The sequence below is a fragment of the Sorex araneus genome, chromosome X (genome assembly GCF_027595985.1).
Source record: "Sorex araneus isolate mSorAra2 chromosome X, mSorAra2.pri, whole genome shotgun sequence".
Taxonomy (NCBI): domain Eukaryota; kingdom Metazoa; phylum Chordata; class Mammalia; order Eulipotyphla; family Soricidae; genus Sorex; species Sorex araneus.
Window position 1 is genome coordinate 244,109,434 of NC_073313.1, and position 18,245 is coordinate 244,127,678.

The following is an 18,245-nucleotide window of genomic DNA, read 5'->3' on the forward strand; positions in this document are numbered from 1 at the left end:
GTCTATTTATGAAACAATCAATGACTTATCCATGACTCAGAGTTAAGCATATTATCCTTGGGAATACATGTCATCATGACCCAGGGAAAGTCACTATAGGTATTTATTCTGAATAAAAATTTGCCATGAGTCATTTCATGCACTGAATTACTTTCTAAAGACTTATTGGAAATTCATGAGAATACATAATGTATCCAAAATTAAATAAAGGAAGTAAAAATGATAAATATTAAGAGACCTCATATCCTGTATTCCCCCCAGAAGTGGTTATGTGACTAGAAAAAAATTATGTATCTACTTTTGTGTAATTGTGAAATATCATTAATAGAATGCCACTAATACCACTGCTTCTAATATCCTGTTTCTCATTTCTTCTATGTTTATAAAATATATTTTTATGTTAAAATACTCTCAAAGAAATTATTTAATTAATATTTTAAATTTCTAGCCAGCATTAAACACCATTGTACTATTATACACAATATAAGAAAAAATTAACTTTTGGGGGATGTGTATAGTGTTCTGTCTCTTCTCAATAATACCTATGATATGCAATATGTGCAGATATACCTAGAAGGTCACATCTACAATAGTAGAATCTAATATTTTCCAGATTTGTCTATAGAAACTCAGAAATTTCAGTAGCTAGTTCATGCATTTAACTATCATCAGGCATTCAAACATTTAGGTTTGAATTTAATGTTATTTGTGCAGAAGGAAAGAGTTGATTCAAATGTAAATTTGAAAGGTTTTGTCACACTAGGTAGTAATAGCTAGAGAAAAAAGAAAACAGAAAACAAGATAAACGAACAAAGGTGCAGGAAAATTCATCCAGAAGAGGAATGTATTCCTCAGCACAAATTGTGGGCTCTATCTAATCCTCTGTACAAGGATGAGTAATTGATAGCGGTTCTCCCACTACCCACCACTCTGCTACAGATCCACAGAAACCTCCCAATGACCAACAAAAAAACAAAAAATAAACAAACAAAAAACCCTCGGGTTTCACAATAGAACTTACATCAGCTTTAATCATTGATGTGACATGGACAAATAACTTGTGTGGGGGGTGGGGGATGAAATAGAGTATAATGAAAATAAAATAATTGAAAAAAATCACCATATTAACTTAAATTCAACCTAACTTTAACAAGCTTTTTAGAAAATATTAATGCTAAATCAATTTGCAAAAATAAGCTTTATGTAGAATTTAAATTTTTTGATAAGCACATTAGCTCTTTTTTTTTTTCTTTTTGGGTCACAGCTGGTGGAGATTTGCACTCAGGAATTACCCCCTGTTGGTGCTCAGGGGACCATATGGGATGCTGGGAATCAAACCTGGGTCAGCCTCATGCAAGGCAAATGCCCTACCCACTGTGCTATTTCTCCAGCCCAAGAATTTTAGCTCTAAATTCCTTAAGTTATAAAATGATTTTGATGCTGGGAATTAAACCCATGTCCACTACATGCAAAGCATGTGCTCAGGAAATTGAGCTATTCCTTTGTCCCTAATAGAATCTTTTTCTTTTGCTTTCTTTTCTTTTTTAATGTTTGGCAACACCTCATTCTCAAGACTGACTCATGACACCATCCTCAGGAATCTCTCCAGCAGTGCTCAGGGGACTATGTGCAGCGCCAGGGATTGAAGCTAGGTCAGCTATATGCAAGGGAAGTGTCATATCTGTTAATAAACTATGAAGGCAATTTATGATTTAGTAAGGCAATATAGCATTTGAGGAGTACAGTAGACAACTAACGAACATTTTGAATCATCTTTTAACTAGTTTTAATAGTGAACTCCTGTAAAAAAAAATCTCTATATATTACTGTCACTGTCACTGTCACCCCATTGCTCATCGATTTGTTCGAACGGGCACCAGTAACGTCTCTCATTGTGAGACTTATTATTACTGTATTTGGCATATCCAATACACCACGGGTTGCTTGCCAGGCTCTGCTTCGCGGGCTCGATACTCTCGGTAGCTTGCCAGGCTCTCCGAGAGGGGTGGAGGAATCAAACACGGGTCAGCCAAGTGAAAGGCGAATGCCCTACCGCTGTGCTATCTATATCTTACATCTAAATTAAACTGGAAATTAATTTGAGATCCAGAAAAAATCTTATAATAGAGTAAAATATGCCAGCAAAAGGTGGTTTCAAGATTTTAAAAATAATAGTCTAGGGGCTAGAGCAATAGTATAGCGGGTAAGGCATTTGCCTTTCATGCAGCTAGCCTGCATTGGATTCTCAGCATCCCATATGGTCCCCTGAGCACCACCAGTAGTAATTCCTGAGTGCAAAGCCAAGAGTAAGTCCTGTGCATCACCGGGTGTGATTCGAAAAGCCACTGTCACTGTATCACTGTCATCCCATTGGTCATCAATTTGCTTGAGCAGGTGCCAGTAACATTTCCATTCGTCCCAGTCCTGAGATTTTTAGCAGTATCTCCTTACTTATCCTTCCAAATGATGCCATATTGGAGGTTCTTTCAGGGTCAGGGGAATGAGACCCATTATTGTTACTGTATTTGGCATATTGAATATGCCATGGGGAGCTTGCCAGGCTCTGCTGGTGTGTGTGTGTGTGTGTGTATACATAAATATATGTGTGTATATGTTTATATATGAGGTAGAAATAAGGCAAATTAAGAACGAATTTAAAAATTATCACTACCATTGGATTCTTAGTGAAAAATAGTGTGATACTGCAAGAGTGTTCTTCCATGGTCAAAACATCAGATGAGTTGGCAGAAGATAATATACTCATGGGGAAAAGGCATGGTATATGTCAAAAAACAAAAAAAATAAATAAATAAAATAATGGTCTATACTGTTAAGTTTCACAAATACAGGAAAATATGACAAAATAGTCTATATTCATTCCTTAGGCTTCACAAAGAAAGAAACAATAACAACTAAAAATCTTCACATAATATTTTCCTTAGAAAGGAGACAAGAACTAAAATTTGTGCAATGATAGGAAGTCAATCCAATATTAACCTTTTCTCGCTTGAGATTGAAAGTTAAAATGCTCTCCTTGCTCCACTTCAATAATGGACCATTTATCTTATTTAAAGAATCACCCCTGACCTCAACTTTTTTTCAGTTCACTTGGTAGTTTCATGTCTTTAATATCACAAATAATCCAATTTTCTCAAGGGAAAATTATATGCTGTATAATTTTCAGCATGTGAACATGAAGAACATTATTTTAGGAAGCTTTTTAAGAAATTATAAGAGGATGGGAGTTCCAAGTTCTTTCTTCCAAATGTAAGAAATAGTATATAAGAAACATGAGGCCAGATCCTCCAACCCCCCAGCAGAGTTTAAGAATAAATGGTAAACTTTTATGACAAGCTTTCAAAATTAGGTATTTTATAAATGGTAGTATAAGGTATTTTGATTATTTAGCTTTTGTTAATACATATATATAAATATAAAATATATATCAGAAAACAGCATTCTTTATACCTTCTTGCTTTATACTAACAGCATACCAAGCAAATTACAAACATTAATTCATTCTTATAATTACTCTATAAAGGGAATACAACATTAGCTCCATTTTCAGGGTGAATCAGAGAGGTTAACTGATAACATCTATAGTCACATGATTAATTGTGGATCTCGGATTCAAGCTCAAGAAACTTGGTCCAGAGTCTGTGTCTTTAACAACAACTGGAGCTATACTACAGGTGTTAATTTCTTTTATATCACTCTAATGATCAGTGTCTAGATGCCTAATCATTCACAGAACATTTCAGAGCTTGTTCTATCATGATATTTTGTAAATAGAACTTATTAAAAATAAATCCCTCATGATTGTAGTAGTAACTAGTACTTTTTACTAAAAATTGGATACAGATACTGACAAAAATATAATTAAAATTCTTACACACTATTATTTATGAAAGACTATTTTATGATGCTCAGTGATAAGCGTTATTTACACAACTGTATCACTGTCACTGCATCACTGTCATCCCGTTGCTCATCAATTTGCTTGAGCGGGCACCAGTGACGTCTCCACTGTGAGACTGGTTGTTACTGTTTTTGGCATATCGAATATGCCATGGATAGTTTGCCAGGCTCTGCTGTGCAGGCGAGATACTCTCAGTAGCTTGCTGGGCTCTCCGAGAGGGGTGGAGGAATTGAACTTGGGTCGGCTGCATGCAAGGTAAATATGCCCTACACGCTGTGCTATCGCTCTAGCCCAACAACTATGTGTAAAATATTGTATTTCTTAGCACTCTTCAAACTCAGAAGCTGTTGGAGAAAAGCAAGTGAACTATGCTACAAGGATGTGTATTTGTTGGAGAGGATACTCCAGATTGTATAAAATATGGCTCAGCTGTCAGTTTTACAAATTATAAAAGCCAGGTTTTCTATCCTACTGCTATATTCTTTAGAAGATAACTTCATTTCTCATCAATAAAATGGAATAGTAGTGAACCACATCAGGGCTATACCTAAATGTTCTCAGGGCATAATATAAGTATATAGAATCTCAGGAAAGACTAAGTAACATAAAATACCCAGAATTTTAAATAGATACCAAGTATTCAAAGATGTGCTCTAACCATATGAACTCAATTACCATCATTCACCATGAACTCCTTTCATTCTAAAGTCCCATACACTTTTCAGAATCTGCTAAATTATTTTATAAACTTACTAACAACTATCAGAGAAAAAATTCTCACCATTATATTCTATTTTATATTCATTAAGTTCCAGAGCCATATGGTATTATATGAACATTAAATAATATGTTCTGTTCTGCTTACCTAATTAATTCAAGTTCCAAATGTAACATATGTAGAGCAACTATGTGGCATATAAGAAGCAAATAATTTTGGTATGTAAATTTTTGTTGTATATAATATAAAATTTTATAGAATAGTCTTCCAGTGTGATAATAAAAAAACTTGGGATGTAGATACCATTTTAAAAATTGTTTCCTTGTAGCAAAAATAATTTTTAACCATAAACTCATGATTTTACCATTGTTTAGTGAATCAATCTATTAAACTTACTTAAAATTTCTGTCTCCCTTTCATTATCTGTGAATTGGACATAATAATGACATTTGCTTCAGTGGTGTGTGACAATAGAAATTCACTTAGGAGTAAATAGAGTAATGCATTCACAGAATAAGGGCTTAATTTTAGCTATAATATTTTCTTCACAGTTTTTGACCCCCACCTGTAAGTGTAACACTTATATCACCTGCCATTTTGAAAACATTAACTCTCCTCTCATCTTTGTCAACAAAAGAAAGAGTGCAGTCAATATAAAGGCAAATATTCAGCACTTAGTATTTCTCTTTCACAATCTTTCTAGGTGAGAATTAGAGACAAAGTAAAAAAAACATTGAAATGATTGAAACAGTTATTTCTAAACTCTTTTTTAATCAGACCACATTATTCATATTTTACAGACATTCCTCAAAACAGTTTCTTCATTTGTTTTTGTTTGTTTAACTTTGGTGCCTTACAAACTAGTGTTCAGTTCTTACTCCTGGCTCTGTGCTCAGGGATTATGCCTCGGATTCCTCAGGGCATCATATGTTGTGTTAGGGATCTGATTGAGTCAGTTGCAAGCAAGGAAAGTGCCTTAGCCCCTTAAGTCTCTCTCTAGCCCAGTAGTTTCTGTATGGAGGCTCCAAATGTCTGGCTAATATGAGAAGATGCTTCTTAAACACCATGTTCTAGAAGCAATCCAGGCTCCTTAAGTGGGCTACCCTATAAAGTCTATGATATCACCCCGAGGAACTATGCTCATGCATTTAGTGACTTGAAACAACACAAATATGCTTTCATACAACTCTGGGTATTGGAATTTAAAAACTATTCACTGGACTCAAACCAAGATGCCAGCAGGCTGGCATTCTTTTGAACATTCTAGGGGTGAATCATTTTCCTTGCCTGTTTGTTTCCAGAAATAGAATACATCCTCCCACTTCAGGACTCTTCCACCATCTTCAGTATGTCACTGTCACTGTCATCCTGTTGCTCATCGATTTGTTCGAGCGGGCACCAGTAACTCTCTCATTGAGAGACTTATTGTTACTGTTTTTGGCATATCCGATATGCACGGGTAGCTTGCCAGGCTCTGCCACTCGGGCTCGATAATCTCAGTAGCTTGCTGGGCTCTCTGAGAGGGGCGGAGGAATCGAACTCGGGTCAGCCTCATGAAAGGTGAACGCCCAACCACTGTGCTATCGCTCCAATCCTTATGTCTTCTCTCTATTATTCTGTTCTTTCCTATCTCCCAAATATAAGAACTTTTGTGATTAGCTTGAGTGTTGGGATGGACTGAGCTATCAGGGCGAGCCCACATAGACTGTACTACAGACAGGAACATTTTCCCCCTTCAAGCTGCCTTCAGAAAATAACTTCAGTATATTGAAAAGAGCAGTTTTCCTTCTCTCACAGAAGCGTGGCTGGTCTTTGACATGCAGATCTCAGGTGTTAGCCAGGCCTGACCTTGGATATTGTAAATTGTAGGCTCTGGCCCAGCCTAGTCTTTGGGATGTAGATTTCAGGTGCAGCTTAGTTTGTAATTGACATGTAGATTTTATGTGGCAGCCCAACCTTGTCTTTGGGATGTAAATCCAAGTGCTTTTAGCCCAAGGAAGGTTTCAGTTCTGGTTTTGTATTTTTCAGGAGGCCAAGATTACTGGTCTGCAGATGCAAGGAAATAATGCATATTCTACCGGCTCAATATTCTTCCTATAACTTCTTTTGATGCCTTTGGTGATGTCACTGTATTGCGCCCTTTAGAGGTACCATGATCAATAAAAGGAGATCACCTGACTCTCTACTTTTGCCAACAGTCAGAGAGAACCTTGGTCTTCCATGAAATACATTTCTTCCGAGTTCCTTATCTCAGCGCCTCCGACCTCATGAACGTTCACAAAACACTTGACTTTACCTGGATAATCTACTTTATAATCTCATCTCAATATCTTTCAATTAGTCAAATTTACACAGTCCCCTTACGGTAATAATATGAAAGTCTGTGAAAATAATATATTCACAGACTTTGGGGATAGGGAGAGATGACTTCAGAGCTAGGGAATGGCTTTCAGCCTGCTCTGTGAAGATTCAATTCTATATGTTGGTGTGATTTCATCATGAGGTTCACATGAAATATATGCTATAGTACAATACTACTTTAAGCACACAAATATATGTTATTTGTGTGTCACACTCAGCTTTGCTCAAAGTTTATTCCTGGTTCTGTTCCCAGAGATCACCGCTTAAAGGCTCAAGGGATCATATATACAGTGCCAGGGGTTGAACCTGGTTAGCTGCATGTAGCTACATTAAAGGCAAGTTCTTTACCCTCTATCCTATCATTCCAGACCCAATAAAATAATTTTTTAATTAATCAGACTCATTGAGTTCTTAGCCTCTTATCTGTTCAGATATTTAAATAACTGTAAATCCTAAATCTATAGCTACAGGTCCAAACAAAACCAACAACCCTATGGATACTTTTATTTTATATTCATAAGAATTCTCAGTTTTGTTTTTATACCTGGAACTAAGCTTACCATTTTCACTTATAGTTATGTTGAATCTCTCAGACCTTCTCCAACTCAGAAAGTGCTACTACCATAGTTTCCTCCAGATAATCAAAATACATGGTACTTTTTCCAAAGTAAACATTAGTCCAACTCACTTTTCTTTTTCTTATTATTCCCAACCTTCTAACTGAAAAATTTATTTCCATTCTTGCATTACTTTAATATAATCCTTAAATATTAAATCAATATATCTTAGAAACATAAATTGCAGTATTTAAATTTCTTTATAGTACCTAACACTTCATAAAACCCACAAATGCTCTATGATATAGAATTACCTTATAGATGCCTTACATAGGACATTTGTGTATTTATTTTTCTGGATTACTATTTAGACTCCTTCACTCATAAAATTATCCTATTTGAGTTATGAATTACAGGGCCATTGTATTTTTAGGACTCAATATAGTAAATCTTCTACCTAAAATAATGTTTTCACAGGACCCTCCTTGAGCCACCCATGTAACAATTTTTCTCAAAAATTTGAATAACAGCTCTTAATAATATACCTAATAGTTCCATTTGTTAAATATTTGTTGATGGCATTATGATAAGCAGACAGCTAAGCCCTTGACCATGTGTTTTACTTCTAAACATTTTAGTCAGCATAGTATCCAGCACATGCTAAGCATACACAAATATTTTTCTGAAGGATTAGTAGCCAAGTGAATTTTCCATATGTCAACACATTTAAATAATAAAAATGTGTTCAAGATATTAGTGACCAAATCTAAGACGGGATAGAAGAAACTACTTTTGTTTGGAGAAAACTGGTTGACTAGAGAAGGTTCTATGAAGGAAGGAAGTCCAATCAGTGTTGATGGATGAAAATGATCATGTCATATGACTCAAGAAATGATGACAAGAATTTTCTAAGCTGAGGAAGTGGCAGTTGCAAAGACAAGAGAGTTTAAAACAGTGTGATTATTCAGGGAACTCAAAGGAGTTTCTAATATTAGAGTGCATAGTCCTGCATATATTACATATTAATACCATGAATCCCTAAGGACAAAACCTAAATTATGGTGAACACTGCAGGAAATGCAGAGAAGAGCTAAGAAATGTGAAACTTAGTTTTGTTTTCATTTAGTGTGCTAGGAAGGCTTGAGAATTTATGTGGAATATTTTGCTCCACTTATAAATTATAGAAATTCTTTCCTAGACAGGTAAATCAGTTTTTGAAGGGTTTATATTTCAAGCTTCATTACCATAAAGAATACTTTCAATTGGAGTTTATCGTATAATATTCACAAGAGTATGATATATGATCCACAGGCAACAATTTAAGATGTAAGATTTATAAAACTAAACAAAGTTTTTGCTTAAGTATTTTAATTGTACTTTAAATATATTAAATTTACATTTTAAAAATATACTTTATGCTATTGAAACAGTTTGGTTAGAGCTAATAAATCAACATTTATATATGTATGGATTATATTAATACAAAGGTGAGCTTATCCTGAATTCATGGGCTAAGAACTCATTTCTGTGATAAATAATGGTAAAATAATGAGTTAAAAATCATCTAGGTCTAATTACTTGGAAGAAAACATTTCAAGATAATTCTGGTATAGGTAATTATAAATGGTTTCTTTGAAATAGAAGTGTATGTCATAAGTTTTGCACTTATATGCTCAAACAGGAAGAGTCTCCAGCAATTCAAATGTTTAAACTTATGTATAAATTTGAAGAACAATTTGATGAACACTTACCTTAGCTATCTGGACACACCAATTAAGCAGCAATTGTGATCCAATGTTATCCTTGTGTTCATGGACGTAATCCAATAGGCAGCCGTGTGGCATTAGTTGTGTAACCAGCTGGATGGTCGGGCTCAGACACACACCTAACAACCGGACTAAGTGTGGATGGTCCATACTAGCCATGATCAGTGCTTCCTACAAAAAATATAATAAAATATATATACATATATAAAGACATAATTTTAACTCAGTTTCTTAACAATTATAATATGGTGCTGAACATGATTTTCAGTATGTACTTAGTGGAAACAATTGAAGCAAAAAGATATTATTGTACCTATCTTTAAAATTATTTAATTCAAGGAAAATTAAATGAAAAATAGACTATAAATTTATTTAAATGGAAAAATTATAGAATTATAGAATTATAAAATTATTAGCTGTAAGTTCTATTTTTCATATAAATGGTCAGAGAGTTTCGTATTGCCAAATAACTGGAAACTAAATCCTTTACTTGTTATATGATTTTTTAACCCTTGATTCTTGCCATTATAAAACAGTAATCTACTTGCATATAATTATTGGTAGGTAAAAGTAAGGTGACCAATATTAAGTCAACCATATTATGTATAAACTTGAAGTACATGCAGGGATAATTTATAAATTGTAAGTATGAAAATTAAACAATTATAACAAATATGCCCATTGTCTACTTATACAGAATCATTTTTTATATTGAAGCAACATTGAATGATAGTCTATCATTTCAGGTATATATCATTAAAACTAAGCATTCATTATATTAATTAAGGCAAAAGCGAACATTTTGTTTGTAACTTTGCTTTATTCAATTCTAATTTAATTTTCAAAGTTAGAATTGTATATTATTCACTAAAGTATGAGGAAAAACTTTTAATTTTTAACCATTATCATAAGACACTCTGCTTAATGGAAGTATAATGTTCATTTTGCAAAAATAAGCATATGCTAGTTATTAGAGTGTACCTTAAAGTTAACTTCCAATCAAAGTTATCTTAAGTTGCATTGTTAGAATTTGAAACAGATAGTTATATTAAGATATAACTTAATATATAAACACAGGATGGGGAAATATGACAGCTTATTTTAAATCACTGTTATCATCATGAAGATATAAAAATGTCCATTGTACCAAAAACATTTTGTATTGTTTCTGACATAACTTAGTTGTGATAGTTTTAATGTGAATTCATTGATATTAAACTTCAGAAATCTAACTGAAATTTTTCAGATTCTATTTAAATGGCATCATTGATTGAATAGCAAAATTTCTTTTATTTCCTACTTCCAATACACTTTTAAAAAGGGAAAACTAAAAGGCAGACAACAATTCTAGACAGGAGAGAGCAAGCATAGGATAATAAAATCAGGATGGCTTACTGGTATTAGCTTACTTAGATAAAAATTAATCTGAAGGACCACTTTTCAGAAGGGCGAAAAAACTGAGAAAGCATTTAACTTATGCCACAGGCATATATCCCTAACGGCTCAAATTAGGACCACAAAACACTGAGCTGACGTAGGAGGGCTGACTTCAGCAGGATTGCTTCAAGAACTATTTCAGAAGCACTCAGACTATAGATCTTCTCCACACTTAGGAGAGCCTAAATCAGAATGATTGCAGGCTATGGAGATTAGGCACAATGGAAAATGAATTATCTGATGAAAATAGCAGGCTTATGTAAATTGGTTTATGATGAAAATTGGGACCACTCTCTAACTCCTTCTCCCAAATGTAACCGACTTTCAAGTTCTAGAAGGCGAGGGAAATAATTCAAATCTGGAGCATATGTCTTGATGTCTGAGACCACACACCCCCTGCCCCATATTCAGTCCCCAACACTGAAGGACATGTAGGGTGGTGCAGGATGAAGCATTGGAAGCTGCTAAGGTGATCCAGGTGATTCATAGGGTGACCCAGTACCGCCGGAGCTCAGCAGCACCATGTCACTGGCAGTAGCATTGAACTTGACATTTTGCACTGCTGGGAAGAATATCACTAAGATGCTAGATTTGCCACCAGGGCTATCTCTAAGCACCTGATCAACGGGATGATGATGATGATGATGATGATGAGTTACGAAGAGAAGAACAGCATTAATAAAGAAGGAAAATAGATAAGACCAAACAGAAGAAATAAGGTGGGGAAATGGTGCTCAGGAAACTCAAATACTTTCTTTTTGAGAATTTCTTGGCAGAAGGTAAAATTACTGTCCTCCATATGACTTCTAATTCAATTAGGTTCTCAAATTTCCACTCCCATGGTCGCCCCTGAGATTTGGGGAAAGCACCTTGCTGCTTCTGTGCTGAGCTCATGTCCCTGCAAGTCTCTGAGAAGGGGGGATTTATTTCCCACTTCTGACGGACCAACAGTGGCAAACACGAAGAGGCAACATCTTTTCTCGCCTCCTGAAAAGTCATAGGCATGCTTGGCTAGAACTAGTTACCAGTGCCTGGGTAGGGTCTGTCAGTAACTCAGTTACACAGTCACACCTTGGGTGGGGGTGGGGGGAGGGGGTGTCAGGACTAGTAAAAAAGGACAGTACTAATTCCAGAATAAATGCAACTGAGACGGTTTATGACTACATATGAGACACCAAATATTCTTCCAAACTATAAGGAAACAGTGTTTGAAAGCCAGAGTGTCTGTGTACACAAAGACAGAAATTTGAGTTGGGCTTTTAATGTGAACACCTGAGGTAGAGATGTTTTAATTGTATTTACTATCATAATTAATCTATCTATCTATCTATCTATCTATCTATCTATCTATCTATCTATCTATCTATCTATCTATCTATCTATCTATCATCTATCTATCTATACCTATATTTAGCTTTTTTGTTTTGTTCTGGACTGGAGCGATAGCACAGCAGGTAGGGTGTTCGCTTTGCACTTGGCTGACCCAGGTTCGATTCCTCTGTTCCTCTCAGAGAGCCCAGCAAGGTACCGAGAGTATCCTGCCTGCATGGTAGAGCCTGGTAAGCTACCCATGGTGTATTCAATATGCCAAAAAGAGTAACAACAAATGTCACAATGGAATCATTACTGGTGCCCACTCGAGTGAATCGATGAACAATGGGACAGCAGTGCTACAGTGTTACAATTTTGTTCCAGTTTGGGGCCATACCCAGCTGTTGTTAGGACTTATTCCTGGCTCTGTGCTCAGAGTTCAACCCTGGCTGTGTTTAGGGATTATATGCTATGTGGTGCCAATTATTAAATCCAGGTCAGCTGCTTACAAGGCAAGTATTTTACCCACTGTACTATCTCTCTGATCCCTCAGTAAATATTTAAACTAGATCAAACTAATAGGACTACAAGGGAAAATACACACAGAAACACTAGCCAAACTAAACTAACTATAATGTATCCTGATAATAATTAGTCATTATTTAATACTGAACTTCCAAAGTGTTCCACAACTTTGTTTCTTGTCTTTCCTCCTGAAAATTTATTTATCTGATTTTAGATCACACCCAACTGTCTTCAGGGCTTACTCCTTGCTCTGCACTCAGGGATCACTTCAGCAGGGCTCAGGGGACTCCATATGGCATGCCAGGGATGGAAGCTGGATCAGCCAAATAAGGCAGATGTCCTACCCACTGTATAATCTCTATGCACCTTCCTCTTGAAAATTAGGACTCTGTGAGGGTAAAATCTCAAACATACTGGCCGGAGGTTTGTTTTTTGGAGATTGTGAGAACATACCTCCGAGAGAAGCTATCCATTATGTTCTATCATCTCAGAAGTATAAAGTTTTGATCCAAGGTAGAATTTTGAGGTTGTTTTTGCATTGATAAGGCCCAGCCAGACAGTACTAGTCAGCGGAGACTTCATCTAGACCCTTTCTCAAATCTAGTCTCCTTGCTCTTCATTACTGAAACACATCTCCCCATGATATTTCTCCAAAATTTTCTATACTTGACATGTATGTTCATAGTATGTTCCTTAAGTGTTCATGCTCAATGTTAGTCTTCATGAATTGATGTCAACTTCCAAGTAAACTCTTAGTATATGTAGAAACAGTTAAATTATTCTGTCTCTGTTGAACATAAAATTAGCTCCTATTCCCTCTCTTTGAAGGTGTCTGCAGTCTGTAACGGTGGGAGTCTTTTCCAACTTGTTTTCAAGCCAAGAAATTTCCTCTTTCTAAGTAAGCTGTTCCTGTGCTTTTTTAGATGATGATAGAACCAGATGAGTCCTTTAATGACCCCACACAAAACTATATGAATGCACACCAACAGAAGGATAGTATCTCATTAAACAGATAACTTAATCAGGAACCAGAATCCGCAACTACATATGTAATATGAGCTTGATAATTAATTTAAATTTATTTTATAAGAATTTAAATTAAATTTTCCCTTTTGGGGCTTTTTCTTTGCTTCTTTTTCACACATGGTGCACCAGATTTGCCTCAGTAAATCGCTACATCTTAGCAAGTACAGTTTTTCTGGTCTTTCACTTAAGCAGCTATGTCTAGATGTGAATCTAGAAGCCCACACAGATCTCCCATAGTGAGTCTGCTGGGGGGAAAAATAAAACTTGAAACATCTCTATCAATTGCTTCTCTACAATCCACAGCAAGAACAGTATCATAAAATAGCGTTTTTTTCATCATTAGAACCCTACAAAACAAAAAATAAAGGAGCAAGGGGGGCTGGAGTGATAGCACAGTGGGTAGGGCATTTGTCTTACACTCAGCTGACCCCGGTTTGATTCCCAGCATCCCATATGGTCCCCTGAGCACTGCCAGGGGTAATTCCTGAGTGTGCAAAACCAGGAGTAACCCCTGAGCATCGCCGGGTGTGACCCAAAAAGCAAAAAAAAAAAACAACAAAAAACGGAGCTAGTAATTCTCAGTAATAAAATGAAAATAAAGGAGTGGGACAACTGTCCCAGATGATAGGAGAGGTAAGTAGTAAGATCAGTACTAAAACTCTAGATTTTTTTATTTGTGCTGTTGTGCTATTGCTGGTGATTAAAAAAAATATTCTCATTTATTTGGGGGGAGAAGGTTGGAGACACATCCAGCAGTACACAGGGCTTACACTCAAGGATAACTTTTAGCTGGCTTGGATGACACACGTGGTGCAGATCCAACCTGGGTTGACCCCACGCAAGGCAAGCATTCTGCTTCCTCTACTATTGCTCCATTCCCCCAAATATCACAGGCTTTAACTTTAGTTCTATCCACATTTTGAACAGTACACGCATATCTTATTAACAAGAAGATAACCAAATGCCCAATATGAACTGTATCAAGTAAATTAGATAAAAAATATGTTGGTTACCAAGGGGCATCTAAAAACAAACAGTAGATCTGCAGTTACAGGTTAACCACCCTCTAGTACAATATGCTCTCAGCAAAAGCCAAAGCAAACATGCTTCTCTGATTTCCTGAGAGCATTATTTGACACATGCTATTTCTTAAGATAAATAAACCATCTTGTGTAAGGTGCAAGAAGTGTTTTGAGGTTACTGTAGACTTCTTATTTAGAATAGATATATAAACCCATTTAAAAAATTTTTACAACTCAAGGGATAATGATAATTCCACTCTAAATATGCATTTGAAAGGTTTATATCAGAATAGGGTAAAAAAAGTCACTGAAAGTTCTCTTTTAAAAATTCTATTAGTAAGTCCTGGCAAAAAAGCTGGGACTGTATTAAGGAAAATTGCTCATCACACTACAAAGAGTATTCGAAACCAAATTGCAGAGTATTTGCATAATAGTTCTCTATTTTTTTTTTGAGAAAGGATGAACAAGACACTAATTGTAGGTTTTATTTTTTCATAAAGGAAATAGCAGATGGCTTTTTGGGGGGATAGGGGAGTAGATAAAGAAAAGAGAATGTGGATTCATTTAGAGTGATGAGCAGGATGAAAAGGGGAAAAAATCCAATATTATAATAATGGCGTGTTGAGTTTCAATAAATTACTCTGTTAAAATTAATAATGTCCTCTGTTACCTATCTCTGTGTGGGGCCTAGGGAAGCAATTTTAAAATCTTTGTTGCTGTCACTGAAAAATGTTCCTGCAGGACATTGGAATAAATACGAGTTGACAAGTGCATTATCTATTTTTCCAGAAATAAAATTATTCTACCTTTGTTTTTCCCAAAGCTTTGTAAAAAAATTTTGGTAGGTGAATTAAAGAATTTTCTCACTGGACAAAGAAAAAGTAGGTAACAAGTGCTATGCTGAAATTTCTAAAGCAAGAACATTTTTCTTAATACTGAGGTGTGGATTGAATAACGACATTTTTGTTACGTACCAAGTGACTACCAGAATCTAGGAAGAGGTTCTGAAGCATGTGTGTCATTATTCTCTAGTTTCTGCTATTTGTATCTCTATTTCTGGTGGAAGAGAGGACTTTCTTTTTTCTTTTTTGGGTCACACCTGGTGATGCACAGGGATCACTCCTGGCTCTGCACTCAGGATTTAACCCTGATGGTGCTCAGGGGACCATATGGGATGCTGGGAATCGAACCCGGGTCGGCCGCGTGCAAGGCAAACGCCCTACCCGCTGTGCTATCCCTCCAGCCCTGAGAGGACATTTTTTGAACAATAATAAAAGTGAGCAATATCATTTGTCACATTATGATATAATTTTGCCTGGCTCTCAGATGTTTAAACTTGCCATTTGAACTTGTTTTCTCATTCATTCGTTGTGCTTGATGGTTTTATGAACAAGAAAAAAAAAGTGAGCAAAAATATAAAAAATAAATATAATTAGCTTAGACTAACTTCCACAGCCTTATTATTTCTACAGACAATTATCAATCCCAAACCTTACAGATTTTCAAATAAAGGGGAAAATTTTCCTTGCATGAGGGACTAAGCAAATACAAAGGTGGGTAAGTTAAAAGAAAAGAGGCAATTCATAGAGACATGTAAAATGTGCTGACTTCAAGTCAGCAAATTTGCAAATGCTTGAAGTCAAAGCTTTTCTGATGGATAGTGAGGGTGACAGTGATGAACACAAAGAATATAATGATGATAAGGGATAAAAAAATGAAGTGACTGATTCATTATAATATTCTACAAATCTGTTTTCTGCAGAGGGAATGCAGATAATAAAAAATAAAATAAAACTGTATCTGTTCCTTCATGTTTAGAATTAATATTTACTTGGGCAAGCTGGTGAACCAAAAGTAGACTGAGCTAATATGTCATCAGTTTGTTTGTCTACAATACTCAGAGGCCTTTGTGATTTTTTTTAGTGTCTGACATATTGGGCAGGGCACAGGGAATTTGAATAGTCAAGATGCAGGGAGTAGTTGAGGGTTGGGCCTAACCTGACCCTTACTCAGGGATCATTCTTGCCAGTGCACCCTGGTGCCTATTGTGCTGGGGAAATGACCCAGGGTTGTTCCTGTGCAAGGCAGGCTTTTTAGCCCCAATTTATTGCCTTCCCCATTTCCATTTTGCATCATTCCTTCATTGTATGGGTGGCTATACATCAGATTTAGATATTCCTAAACATCTACCATTGCTGGAAGTAAGACCAGATTTTTTCCTGGCATTTCTAAGTACATGCAGCCTCCACAGCATCTTAATTTCATAAATATGTATTCCAGAATAACTTATATAATATTTTCATATTAATATGCTAGGTTTCTTTTACTTGAATCATCAAGTTCCTGGTAATTATGGCAAAACCTGTAATAAACCAATTCTTTTTTGTGCATGTATTAGATGAAGACTCAAAATCCTTATCTACTCAATGACTTGATTCGTTATGCAAACCATCGAATAGATAGTCAATAAAAATGAATGTATTAGGATGTAAAAGTATGACTAAATCTTTCTATTTTATTTTTATGCATGTGTTAAAACTTAAGTTTGTTACTAAACCTTATTAGTTTTGGATGTGCTGTCTTTCTTCAACCTAAAAACACAAATACTATTGATTTTTTAAAATGAATATGTAGGTGCAACAGCTGATTGTTAGACACAGATTCTCATACTTCCTAGTAAATAATGTGAGGTATTATCATTTGTATTAAACCAGTTTCATTCCATTCAATTTGTATTAAACTACCTCATTCAAAATGAAAGAAGTAGTTGAGTGGTAAAGTCACAGTGAATATTCTGAATAAACACACCACTTTGAACAGTTAAAGTCCTGTTTAACTGTTTAAAGGACACTAGATATAAAAGATAGAGTAATTGGCTGAATTCTACAGTTTTATGCCAGCACTTTAGATAGTTGATTTTTTTTTTACCCATTTAAACCCAAGAAGAACTAGCAACAGCTTTCCATGCCTTTGACATAAAATAATCATGAAGAGGTAGGAAAAGGTCAAAAAGTTGTTTATGGAGTTGAAAGAGAAAGTGTCCAAGGCTACATAAATGTATTCTATAACAAATAGTAACCAAGCTAACAGTATTAATAATAAATAGCAATAGGGACTAAAATAGATGATAGAGACAAGTACTGAGTCTTGCAGGTAGGGAAGAGATAACTTACAGCATACAGCTTAATCTTACAATGTTTTCAGAGAGAAGCATGGGGGTACATACAATTAACATGCCAGAACTCTACAGAAGAACAAGATTAGCATAGATCTTCAGTAGAGGACATAGGCTAAACAAAGAAGAAAAACACAAATATACTACAATTAGAATATTTTTTTGAGATTGTAGATTCTAACTCCATGAAGAACAAAATGTTATGTTTGTAAACAATATCCATATTCCTTTTATTCTTTCCTCTATAATTGACAATCAATGTCTATAAATCGTTGTTTAATCTGTTGGTTAAACTGTGTATTTGCTTCACCTGTAGATCTCTAGTGTTTAATAAAGACAATTATGATTCTTCTAAAGTCACTATTGTAGAATTCAATTTTATGACAGCGACAACTTCTACTTTTTAAATTGTCTAAAGAGCATGATTC

General features: G+C 35.4%; 1 protein-coding gene across 5 annotated transcripts in view; it reads right to left on the bottom strand.

Moving 5' to 3' along the window:
* ERBB4 (erb-b2 receptor tyrosine kinase 4) overlaps positions 1-18,245 on the bottom strand; it is a 1,184,587-nt gene that overhangs the window by 185,351 nt on the left and 980,991 nt on the right. For all 5 annotated transcript variants that reach the window (XM_004601330.2, XM_055119903.1, XM_004601331.3 and 2 more), the window contains one exon: positions 9,307-9,492. In XM_004601330.2, the coding sequence (XP_004601387.2) occupies positions 9,307-9,492 (186 nt within the window). The remainder of the gene's footprint in view (positions 1-9,306; positions 9,493-18,245) is intronic.